Below are 12,529 nucleotides of genomic sequence, written 5' to 3' on the forward strand. Positions count from 1 at the left end.
TAGCTTAACAGGTCGCTAAGCACGCGACAGGAAGATCGATTCCCGGCTTCACCAAAATAATCTTGCAAGTTTCGTAACATATACGACGTAGCCTTATTATACCAGACACACAAGGAGATTTACTTCAGATGGATTTTATTTTCGGCGTGACCACTCGCTAAAGTTATATGGGGTTTTAACTGATTTAACTCGAGGCTACGACAAGTTTTTATTTTTTATTAGTTAATTTATTTATCTTTCCGCTTAACTTTCTGCGCCGTCATCTTATCATCCCATTTCTCCCAGCCAGCCTGGCATAGATCTTCCTCTACGACAAGGTCCCTCACGCGAAAGAACTTGGCTATAGGAGTGTCCAACGCCCACGCTAACCAGCCCGACCGCCGTACGATGGTCGTGATGATAAACCAACCCACAGCGCTCACCACTCCGGCGGCCGCGCCCACGAACACTTGTTTCTCGGTGTGGTAGTTCAGATATACCCTGCTCCACGCGACCGCAGCGGCCATGCCTAACCCCAGCGCGCTCCACGCGGTCCGCTCGAGCAAGCTCATGGGCGTGTGGTTGCGCTTCCGGACCCTCGGGCTCGGGGGCTGGTGTCTGAGGAGCAGGAACAGGGCTATCGAGACGGCGAAGTAGGCGACGAACTGGGCGTGGCTGCTGGGCATGCCGTAGCCCTTGCCGTTCATGCGGCGCGGGCGCTCCTCCTTGATCAGCCGCTTGAGCGCGAAGTTGAGGGCCTCGCAGGCCAGCTGCCCGGCGAACAGGAGCGCGATCTCGATCTCGCGCGTCGACCAGATCAGCGTCGCGTACACGACGCAGAGCCCCTGCGGGATCAGGGCCAGCCACGCGCACAGGTACGATATGGGGTCGGACGGGTCCTGTCAGGTTAAAAGGAAGGAGGAGGTGGACTGGTAAGCTTGGGAATAATTGGGTGTCGTGTAGATGGATGGATAGGTCGGGACTGGACTCACATAGTGGACGTGGGTGAGCGACAGAGATGCCAAGGGTACCGGATCGTCAGACATGCCGGAAAGGAAAGAAAAGAAAGAGGAGACCGTATGGTACGAGGCGGCTGCAGGTGGTGGCGAAATGGGCGGAGGATCAAAGGACTGAGGCGATTGTTCGGGAGTCCTTAGCAAATCATCACTCTCGTCGGCGCAAACAGGATTGAGAATGAGTGTGTATAAAATATTGGAATGGGGATAGCTTTGTATCTAATTTAGGTACCTGTAGATAGTGCAAGTAACTCATGTATAACAGGTAGTAAATAGACTAGCCTGTCCGAGGTTTAAAGCTAACTACCACTAAATAACGTAGACAAAACAAGCATATACAATTTATCGCGATGTTAGGATGTATAAAAAGTTGCGACTTGTCAAACTTACTATGTACCTCGGGTCTAGCAAGGAAAAAGGGTCTTAAAAGACTGGGCAGTTTCGTCATCAGCAAAAGACGAAAGGTGACCAGGTCAGCTGTCAGCCACGTGGCAGTTGGCCTATCTCACGGAGCTAACATTATGCGCTAAGAGATAGGTACAGCCCGTTGGTTGCTCTGCTGCTGTAGGTATTACTTAGGCGTCATAATAAAGTTGCGCCTTCTAGGTATTGTACTACATTACCTGTAGTTCTGCCCCTCATCTTTTCAGTGCCTCATCTTTCAGTACCTCATATTTCAGCACCTCATATTTCAGTACCTCATATTCAGTACCTAAAGTACCTCTATCGATAACATAACTGTAAGCATTTCTTCGAACAACTTTTGCCCCACTGCCTCTTTTTCGCCGTCCGAGTCATACCCGTGGACCGTTTTCTCATATCGACGCCACGTTCTGAATCCTAATCCTGTTCTAGGTTATGTATAGAGGATAAACTAGATCCAAGTGTTATTTTATCTTCTATCGTTCCCTTGGTGTCTCTAAATTTAAACTTTCTACTGTGCTTATAAGTTTATTGTCGACGCGACACCTAAGCGAAGCCTCACTCTTTTTTCCTTCTTAGTTTTCGCGTAAGATTGCAGTCTCGAATTCAGATTTTAGGTCCAGTAGTCGGGGAAGAGCATGCGGTGACAGTGAAAGCTCAGATTACCCGGCCGACGAGAAATTTATATCTTAGGTATAAAATCACAAACACATGGAGATGCCCATAAACAACCACATCCACATACGCCTTTATGCGAACCGGTGACGTGACTCCATAAGTCAAGATGGCGGAGGACGACGTTCGTGAAGTCGAACTATCTACGATAGCAGCCATATATCCCGAGCTGCAAATCGACGAAAATGACCCTTATAAGGTCTCGATAGAACTGCCTGTGAGCTTGGCAAGTCCTGTAACCGTACTCTTCCCAGCTGCGACCGAAGGCGCACCTCCAGTCGAGCCGGTACAGGAACAACTTCCAGTAGTAGCAGCCGTAGATTCACATGCCTTGTCAAATCTACCATCACTGCAGGTCCACATAGAGCTTCCAGAAGGATATCCCCTGGAGAAGCCCCCCAGAGTCGATATTTCGACTTCCCCTCCTTGGCTGTCAGGGGACATCTTGCGCAAACTTGAAACCGACGTGGTAGATCTGTGGAAAGATATCGGACGCGATCAAGTTATATTTACGTACATCGACAATCTACAACAAGCTTCCGAAAACATATTCGGGTTAGTCGACAATAAAGGACGTTTAGAAGTTGGACCGGAACACAAGATAGCGATTCTTGACTACGATATCAAGGCGAAGCAGAGGGCTTTCGACAAGGAGACATTTGAGTGTGGTATCTGTCTAGGTAAGCTTAAGAAAAGGATGCTATTCGTTACGGATACACATAACTAATATTTGATATCAGATCCCAAAAAGGGGAGTGTTTGCCACAAAATGCTCGACTGCGGACATGTATTCTGCGTACAGTGCTTACAAGACTTTTATAACAATGCTATTAAGGAGGGCGATATAGCTTCTATACAATGTCTCGAACCAAACTGTGCCAAGGAACGGGAGGATGCTGTTAAAGGCTCTGCTAAAAAGAAGAAAGCTAAGACCTCCATCAATCCCAGCGAGCTCTTACAAATTTCACTAGAGCGTGAAATGGTCATGCGCTATGCCATGCTCAAACACAAAAACGAACTCGAGTCGGATAAGAACACCGTATATTGTCCTCGTTCGTGGTGTCAAGGTGCGGCCCGATCAAAGAAGCATAAGAAGCCCGAAGGGCTTGAATTTGTCGAAGCATCTGACGAGGAGTCCGATGCAGAGAGTGACGCAAAGGATGATGCGAAGACGAAGGATTCGGATCAAGATGTACTTGCTATCTGCGAGGACTGTGGGTTCGCTTTCTGTGCTCGTTGTGGGCAGTCATGGCATGGCCCATTCAAGTATTGTGTACCGAAAGAAAGGAAGGACGAGATCACGGAGGAGGAACAGGCGTCCCTAGAGTATCTGAAGATGCACACAACTCCGTGTCCTACCTGCGCCGCTCCGTGTCAGAAGACACACGGCTGCAACCATATGCGTTGCTTCAGGTGCCAGACACACTTCTGCTACCTTTGCTCTGCTTGGCTCGACCCTTCTAATCCGGTAAGTAAAAGCCAATATGCTTTCCACCTAATGTTGGACATATTTTGGGAAATTGGAGTCGGTCTGCGACTTGGGATCGTACTTGGTACTTCAAATGGCAGTAGCTAACCCTGAATAACACAGTATCGACACTTCAACGTTCAACCTTCAGGTAAGGTAAACGGTTGTTACATGAGGCTATGGGAGTTGGAGGGGGGAGATGGCGGCGATGTTGGAATTGCATTCGAGGGAAACGCGGTTAGGAACAGGGCCGTTGCTCCTGGCCAATATGGTCAACACTTAGAAATTGTCCAACAGCGCATTGATAACGATGCGGATGACGAGCCTGACGAGGCTGATGAAGCGCCAGTAGCGATAGAACGCCAACAACCGCCAAGGGATCAGCCTAATGGAAGAGTCGCCGTGGCCCGTGAAGGACCGCTTGTACTCCGAATCGAGGGCGACGCACCGCCGGCTCAGGACGTAGTGCGACGTCGTCAGCCCGGCATTCCAAACCCCCATAACGAAGCCCACGCCTTTAACGTGGGTCAACGAGGGGGCCGAGGAAATAGGAGAGGTAGAGGCCCCGGGGTAAATCGGCAAAACAACCGAAATCGAGTTCAGGGGCAGAACCAACAAATGAATAACAACGGTCGCAACGGCCAGAATGGGATGAGGGAGGGCGATGTGCTCCGCGGAGACGGCCAACTGGATGCGAGAGAGGCGGCATGGATTCGCCAATTCGTGCAGCTGGCACTTAACGACCAGGAAGATCTGGTCGAGGACAGTGATGACGACTAGACCGGGGAGCTTTGATAGGCTCAAATCGGCTCTAGGCATCAAGCATGCGAGGCACGATATTCCTAAGATGGTAATAGCACAGGCGCAGCGGTCATTTCTCTTCGCGAATTTGGCCACACAATAGCTCGAGTGTATCGAACTCCCGAAGGGAGGTTGACCAGAACCGGACGTTAGCTGGTAACGAATGGGGCGCTATGTTGCATCTCTAGCGGCTTCCGGCAGCTGTCACGGGGGCGGGTTCTGCCTGGCACGTCTAACGAATCGCTTCGTTCGTGCTAAAGTTACAGCGGGCATGCTGAGATAGGCAGATCTCGCCGGCTCGCAATGTTACGCCGAAGTAACATTCTAGTAATCTTTAAAACGACACCCTTGAATTTATCGGTTTTTTTTTAAAAAAAAAAATGAAAATAGCGTTTCGACGAACAACACTCCCCCCCCTCCCCTTCCCCTCCCTTAGCCCCTAGCGAGCTGAGCAACGGCTTGGATAGATATATCGACCAGGCAGAACTAACGCATCAAACAGGGGCAAAGGGGGGTCAGATAGCTAATAATAAATATGTCTAATATAGTATATATTATCGAAATACCGTAAGCACTCAAAATAACGTACGTGTGCGTAGGAGCCATGTATATGTCACGGCAACATCGCGCAGGAATAACGCTACATCCGCACTCGCAACGCTGATATTTCTGCGACGAGAATTTTTCTTTTCTTCGATACGATCGCTGGATGTGGTGTCGATGTGACGACCCATACCACACGCACGCTTGTTCCCCGTTACTACCGCGAGCGAAGCGTCTTAGAGGAGGAGGGAGGATTCGTTATGCCGTGTCGTGCTATGCTATGCTGTGCTGTGCTGTGCTTTACTGGTCTACCGTAATTTCGAGTTCGGACAATACACTGCCTCAGGTTGCTTTGTTATCTACCTATCTGCTTACCTCATGCCATGGTATACTCTACCTCGCTGACAAGTCCTGCCAAAGTCGTACGGCTGGCTGGATGGCTGGCTGGATGGCTAGGTACGGAGCTCTACCTGATACACTTGGCATCACATCGCTTTTCCAAAGCGAACGGTCTCCGTAATACTTTATGTAATCTGACATGTGGAAGAGGCACGCATGTATGAGGTATGTATGTATGTATGTATATTGTCTGTGTGTCAGGTAGTCGAGTCATCAAATCCTTAGCATCCCCTGTCTGGAGACCTGTCTCTTTCTCTCTCTCTTGTATTTCTCTTCTCCGTCTTCGTGCCCCCTTCTGTCACAACTCGTGTTATGTAGGTTGGTAGGGTATGTATGTAGGTATGTATGTGAGTGAGTATGGGTACGCGCGTTTATTGCACCCGCCGACGATCTGTATGTTTCTCCGTCTGCAGCTTATCATACCATTACACCATCTACCCTTACATACATGCATACCTGCCTGCCTATCTACCTGCCTACCTGCCTACCTGCCTACATACGCATTATACAGGTGAGACTTTTTGTAGTAGTAGTGAGACCCCCAGACGAGGGACCTGAAGTTTGTGGGGGGGTGTTCTTGCGAAGGGGCAAGGCAAGGCAAGGCAAGGGGAAGGGGGGGGAGAAGACGAAAAGAATGGTACCTACACAGGTAGCCAGTTTAGATTGGAACGAACCTGGTCCCGTATTTCTCATAACTGATTATTAGTCGATTATTGCAGCAAGCGGGCGAATTCTGATTCGCCTCCCCTCCTTGATATTTTTTTTTCTTTCTTTCTTTCGTTCGTTCTTTCTGTTTAGAGAATATCGAAAACAAGTAAGATCGGCTTCCATTTTGATATATAGCTTACCTACCAGGTAGGTGTGTATATACTGCGTGTTACCTCAAGTGACCGGGGTCTTGATTACTTATTGCTATGTAAACCGAGCAAGGCTGATTTTGGTTGTGGTTGATACTATTACTATCTGCCTCCCTATGTAGTGTAGTGTAGTGTATTGTACATAAGGGATCAACTCATGTGTAGCAACGCCAACATAGGGGTAATCCGCGGGTTACTTTTTGCGAGGAAAATGAGACTGGCAACCACTGCTACTATTGTGTCCGTACCTAGGTAAGTTATAATAGCGATATGAGGTTAAGTTTTTTGTATTGAGCGTGTAGTTAGATTAATATCACAGTTTAGGTAGTGAAGACATTTCTAAATATCCTTCCTATGCGGCCCACATGTAAATTGCACTTTTGATGAATAATGGGCAACAATCCTGGAATGCCACATGCTTCGCCTGCATGAGCGTAAGCTTCGACTTCTCGGCTATGTTGCGAGCACATCGAGTTTAATCAAAGTTCCCTTCTCTCGTTCAAGTCGAATGGTGGAAGGGGTAGTAGGGAGGAGACAGAATTGCAATGAGCAACTCTATTAGGACTTGGTAGTGTAGCTTAATTACTATATTTGGATGAGGCCAAGACAAGATTACACCAAAGGCAAACGGACAAGGGGGGGAGAGGGTCTGCCGTGCTCATGACTGGCATTAGCAGTAGTGGGAATATATGATTAGTTGGCGTCCGCGCGCCCGCGCGATGGAAATCGTCGATAGCGTCTAGCTCTGCACGTGGGAGGATATACAACGTAGTATAGATGAATTGAAAACGGACTCGTCGACGCCAGCAGATTACCTAGAAGAGGGATCGGTTGGGGGCGGTTTTGACTGTTTTCTGTAGGACGGTTGACTTGGGTTGGTTGCATCGATGCCCACAAGGGAAAGAGATTCGAGCTAGGACATGGTCTGGCATGGGGGGTTGTTAATTTTTTTTTTTTTTCATGGGCCTCGTCGATGAGCTTTGGCCTATGATTATGCGTGAAAGCGTTAGAAAAGAGAAAAAAAGGGCTGGCGGCAATAAAATTGGAGCTGGAACCAGATAACATCCATAGCATTCACAACCCATGCCAGCCCATGGCCAGCCGCAATATGGAACATCTTGGACATCTCTTTGGGGGGGAAGCACCGCCGCTGAGCATGGATTGGCCGGGTTAAACTCGGGGGACCTCTCTAGGCTAAAGTAAGATGATGCATAACGGGCATCCGTATAGCCTCGCTAAATCTCAACAGCCTGGCCTAGCGTCGGTTTACTAGGTAGCGTTAGGTATGTTGTTATTATTAAACCAGGAAAGTGGCCAAGTGGGCGAGACGAAACGAACGACTTTGTTTGCTGACGATTATAGAAAATTGTAATTTCGAGTTTCATGGATCCTATTCAACCTAGACAGTTCGAGACACGTCTCGATACAGAACCTGTCCCTCCGTCTTCTTTTTTTCTTATACGCACATGTGTGTATTAGGTACGTGTATATTGTATTCCTAATAATTGCTCCTGAATATAGGATTGTATTTACATACAGGATCGTATCAGATATGTACGATACGCTTAAGACACTTATCACGTATTAGAAGCTCGGATCCCACGGCGACCAGGTGTTTTTTTGCGGGGTAAAAATACGATTTAAGTCGGGAGTTGTTAAAAAATTTAAAACTCCTAACGGGGTGCCGGACTGCAGTCGTCTTTCTTCATATATTGTATTTCCCCTTTTGGCAACTGTTAGAGTGGAGACTGGTACTGGAGCAGACGTATGTAGTACATAGAGTAGGTGGATGTAAGTGGGAATATCTAAGCAATAAGTACCTTGACCTAACCTAATGTAATATGAGGTACCTTGGGTATGTATTAATTACCTTGTACTATGTACGTGAAGTTATTTGTGTTATCTTGTACTGTGTTTCCGTATAAGAAGATTTAGCCTGGTAACAAGGTATATATAACAAGGTTTTATGTTTGTGATATGTTAGAGGAGTTGGACAAACTCCAAATCCGCTGTCCGAACGGGTTTCAGTTGGAGGCTCTCGAAATAGTATATTGCACATACACTATAGCACGTTTAAATCAAACCGCGCTGAATAGATTTCTAATAACCTCTGGCAGGCTGGCTGTAAGCTTATTTACTTTACCTAAGACAAAGTACCAAAGCAATGGGAAAGGCTGCGGGCCAAGGGAGGAATTACAACCAAACAAGACTAATGGCTTATCTGTAGGGCTGCGTCAGCTATACGACGACGGGAAGATCCAGGTTGACAATCCAACCCAACTGCTTCCTTCTTCGGGACCAGCTTTTGTCAAGTTCAGGTAATTAATTCTGCGAGAGGGAAGCTCATGTCTGCCAGGTCTTAGAAGTAGATTGGCAGCCTTTGTCAAGACTGGGAAGTTGATTGGTCAAGACCTGCTGAAGAAGTCTCGAATATAGTACGCGGCAAGGCGGCATAGGATTGAAGAACTAGAGTGATTTTTTTTCTTGGTGATGGAGTGTAGATTTTTAGTTAGCAGTTAGGTTAGCTGATATCATGTGTACTATGTAGATGGTTGGTAGCAACATAGTGGCCTTTTAGAGTTGGGGTTCGTGTTCGGGATGTGAGTGCGGGAGCAACCTTCATTTGGGTTGCCTTCTCTATTAGAGGTGATGGAGGGCGAGATGATCCAATCAGAGGCGAGGTGCGCGTCGATGCCTTCTTAACTAGGAGCTCGCGCCGAGATATTCGACAAGGCTGTCTGGGCGGTACAAAAAGATACGAGATGTACAAAAGTCCTCCTAGCTTCTACCGTAGTACATCCACTAGCAGTAGTCGGTTAGTACAGACTATTCTATTTTTCTTTGAGTAGCGGAAATAACTCCGTGTCCGTGTCTCAATTATCGTAAGTTCTATCTATTAGTGGCATACACATGTATCAGAGATGTTGCCATGCTTGGTAAAGGTTGTATGAAATAACAATAATAACCACTTATCTAATCGCTGTGTGTGAATTAATAATGTATTAAGGCGGTCCATACGACATACGAAAGCTTCATAAGATCCCTCAAGGTATCGAAACCGTTGTTTAATGTACATGTGACTAACTAACAGGTGCCTTTGAAGATATGTACCTAGGTAGGTCAGCATGTGTTCTATGGATTCTATTCTATGTATGGAGGCCAACCATTCATTACTACTTAATGTATAATGCTGCATGTACAGCCTGCGCATACACATACATACATACATACCTGGGTACATATTATATATCCAGCTCTCATCCTGTGCCTCCTCTCCATACTCCTGTTGACTGACGGACATGCATGTCTGCATCAGTGCATACAGCCCCGCATCAAGACCGTCTCTCATGGGCTATCACAATGGTATATGGCCTGATCCCAAGCGCGCTAAGCTTTTCCCCTTTTTTATTTATCGACATCCAACTCTTCTCATTGATTACTCCGTAATCCGCACTTCTTGTTCGTCACGTACATGTCCTTCGCGCAAGGCGGACTGAGACTTTCATTCTTCTGTCCGTAAAGCTGTGTGTCAAGATATATCATCTCCAACCAGTCATAGCCGTAGAATGCGAATCTCGCACTCATATACATTGGTTACTTACCTTACCCCCTTGTAGCCAGCCTTTTCCCGGGGATATCACCGGTTTTTCTAATGGTACTGATGTACTCTCTATCTCTCTTAATACCATGTATGGAGTAACCCCCCTGCAAGCCGCGGTTGGGGGAGGAGTGACGAAATTTCAAGCCGTCGACGGGCGGCGGCTTACTGGACTGTTCCGCAAGATCAGAGATCAACTCCTTCGCGGGTACCTGCTTACACGTGTGAATCCCATGAGCCTGATATGGTATAGAATACAAGTTTAAATAACGCCTTGAGACTTTCGAAGTTACACATGCTCTCTGACGTTACCTTAAGGTGCCTCATATGAAGGTCGAGAGGCTGATCGCATATAATTTACACCAACTACATACTATCTACCCGTATTGCCAGTCAAAATCTTGCAAGATCTGCTTGCTGATGCTTCCCTTCTCTTATTGGGCTGTTAGGCGTTGGCCTGCGTTGGTCGAAAGAAAAGTCTTGGTATTTAATAATACTGCACCCCAACTTTGGAACGGCGCGGCGAAAACGAAAATAAGAAAAGGAATGGAAAATGATCATAATTATAATAATACTATGTAATAATAGCGATAATAAGTTGCATAAGAACCCCTCCAGAAGTCCCATCCTATCATACATATGCGTACCTGAAATTCATCTGTTGCGTCATGCTAACAAGATGTGGCATAGTTAACCTTTTTTAGGAAAATGGATCGTCAACGGCGCTGAGGCGGCACAGACGGTGTCGTACAGAAAATGGCGCGTCGGCTTTGTCTGGTGATTTGACCAGTCTACTTTCACATCGAGACCCCCCTCCCCCTCAGCGAAGCTCTTTTGGCCAAGGCCAAGGCCATGGGGGATGGGGATGGGGATGGGGGACCTAGGCTCCACTCGTGAAAGCGTATCGCATCCTTCGTCGTAAGGATCAAAAACGTCGTAACGGCTGGGCAGCTAACTAAACGGTAACTTAACAAGGCTGGATGTGGTATGTGCGCGTCTATGTAATACGCATGTAATGTAGGTAGGTTAGGTAGGTATGCCAGGATATATGTATGTACAAGCAAGTTGCTGAGATCGTGTTGCAACCGACTAGGTCAGCGGTAAGTCGATGATCTTCGTTCAAGGCGGAGTCTACTGGCCGGGCCTACTGCCTTGAAGAATCCTAGCTTGTCAACTTGACAGCGGCCAGACGCGCACACCAGTCTCTGTGCCTTACTATGGCTACTAGTTATGTCCAACTTTTGACTTGCCCTATCTGCTACCTCACTGGGTTAGTTAGTTGATCTATGACTATCGGGAGATTTGCCAACATATTATACTATTACATTACTACTTCTTCAAGCAGGGAATCTTCAAGTACCTAGGCCTAAAACTAAACCACCTACCTAATATTAGATGAATCTAGGTCCAACGCGAGTTGGTCCCTTTTACATAACGAATACGTATCTCGAACCATATCACCGACCGATAGAGCATATACTCGCTCAAGTTCTGGATCTGCTTGTTTCATAGATACATAGCCCCCGTCTAAGTATAGGCATCGGCATGCCATGTCCTACTGCGACCACGGGAAGCTCTAAAACCTAGCATTTCGTTTTGTCCTTCTCATCTGCCGCGATCTGGTCCGCTGTACGTACATATCTATATCTACACATACTATCCCCACCTCTCGTCATCACTAGACCCTTGCTTTGCCGCTCGAACCTGGAAGCTGTTGACGCTCGCATGAGATGTTCCTTGTTTTTTTTTTTTTTTTTTTTTTTTTTTTTTTTTTTTTTTTTTTTTTGGTTAGGGGTAATATTGGTGGGTGTGTGGGAATAAAAGAGAAAGGAGGATGTTTTTTTTTTTTTTATTTTTTTTTTGGGGTGCTAAACAAATGTGGTGTTTTTGTTGTGTTTGTGGCCGGGGTGGGGCTTTCCCCGTTTTTTTTTTTTTTTTGTTTTTTTTTTTTTTTATTTTTTCTTTTTTTTTTTTTTTTTTTTTTTTTTTTTTTTTTTTTTTTCTTTTTTCTTCGAAGGTCGATTCCATCTGTACGTAGTAATATAATATACAGGTACATAACCTATCTATTACAATATATATACCATGACGGGCGATTATTTCTGTTTGGGACATAGGTTACATGCTCCGCACTCATGGACTGTTGAAACGCGGGTGCAGCAAGCAAGCATATGTATGTGATATCTATCTGTATGGTGAGCCCCCACCGAATACTCTTTTTTAATCTTGGTTATGAGGTTACCATCCCGTAGAGCGACGGCAATCTTGGGGAATAAGCAGCAAGAGGCACAGGTTACTAGTGCGTATGTACCTAACCTAAGAAGAAAAAAAAACCACGATAGATAGAATGTGTACATACATTAGTAGAGGTAGGTAAAAGTAGTCTATAGCTTTTGCTATCGCGCCAACGCGCGCAACACACCGAGTGCCACCGAGCTAGTTGGAGCTCAACGGTTGTTACCAGTCAATGAGCTCTCTTCCTTTACACGCGATTGTGGTTCGCACAATATTAGCTGCATCTCGGATAGTGAGTTCCTCCCACTGGCAAGGGTTCCTGAGTTCGGCTCAACGCATATTGACTACCACATATTACCATTATAACCCGGCCCCTTTTAACAGATCATGGTTTTGAAATGTGTGGTAATCTCGGGTCGAAGCAACCCTCGACCCTCAACCCTTCAACCCTCGTGAAAAAAGGGCCCCCAACCAATATCACCTATCATAATACCCATATAATTTATACTAGTTAGGTACCTCATAGTAGCTACCT

The 12,529-nt window shown here is 46.5% G+C and overlaps 3 protein-coding genes across 3 annotated transcripts; 2 read left to right on the plus strand and 1 right to left on the minus strand.

Moving 5' to 3' along the window:
- Nucleotides 1-227: 227 nt before the first annotated feature.
- Nucleotides 228-1,025, minus strand: F4812DRAFT_451886 (PAP2-domain-containing protein; the record flags this gene model as incomplete). Its single annotated transcript, XM_047936274.1, has 2 exons — nucleotides 228-878; nucleotides 972-1,025. The coding sequence occupies 2 exons, from the start codon at nucleotides 1,023-1,025 to the stop codon at nucleotides 228-230; spliced, it is 705 nt and encodes a 234-aa protein (XP_047788727.1).
- Nucleotides 1,026-1,627: 602 nt separating this feature from the next.
- Nucleotides 1,628-4,943, plus strand: F4812DRAFT_433964 (RWD-domain-containing protein). The gene is made up of 4 exons (XM_047934681.1): nucleotides 1,628-1,735; nucleotides 1,851-2,773; nucleotides 2,834-3,561; nucleotides 3,685-4,943. Exons 2-4 carry the CDS (start codon nucleotides 2,203-2,205, stop codon nucleotides 4,339-4,341), a joined length of 1,956 nt encoding a protein of 651 aa, XP_047788728.1. The 5' UTR covers nucleotides 1,628-1,735; nucleotides 1,851-2,202; the 3' UTR covers nucleotides 4,342-4,943.
- A 173-nt stretch (nucleotides 4,944-5,116) lies between these two features.
- Nucleotides 5,117-5,548, plus strand: F4812DRAFT_433976 (uncharacterized protein). The gene has a single exon (XM_047934682.1). It carries the CDS (start codon nucleotides 5,186-5,188, stop codon nucleotides 5,423-5,425), a length of 240 nt encoding a protein of 79 aa, XP_047788729.1. The 5' UTR covers nucleotides 5,117-5,185; the 3' UTR covers nucleotides 5,426-5,548.
- Nucleotides 5,549-12,529: the final 6,981 nt, after the last annotated feature.

This window comes from Daldinia caldariorum (assembly GCF_022478825.1).
Source record: "Daldinia caldariorum strain CBS 122874 unplaced genomic scaffold F4812scaffold_12, whole genome shotgun sequence".
NCBI lineage: Eukaryota > Fungi > Ascomycota > Sordariomycetes > Xylariales > Hypoxylaceae > Daldinia > Daldinia caldariorum.

Excerpts from the sequence above, each read along its gene's own strand:
- F4812DRAFT_433976 (XM_047934682.1), top strand. The coding sequence starts at position 5,186 with ATGCTGTGCTGTGCTGTGCTTTACTGGTCTACCGTAATTTCGAGTTCG.
- F4812DRAFT_433964 (XM_047934681.1), top strand. The coding sequence starts at position 2,203 with ATGGCGGAGGACGACGTTCGTGAAGTCGAACTATCTACGATAGCAGCC. Across the intron at positions 2,774-2,833 it reads TGAGTGTGGTATCTGTCTAG|ATCCCAAAAAGGGGAGTGTT; the intron begins GTAAGCTTAAGA and ends ATTTGATATCAG. Across the intron at positions 3,562-3,684 it reads GGCTCGACCCTTCTAATCCG|TATCGACACTTCAACGTTCA; the intron begins GTAAGTAAAAGC and ends TGAATAACACAG.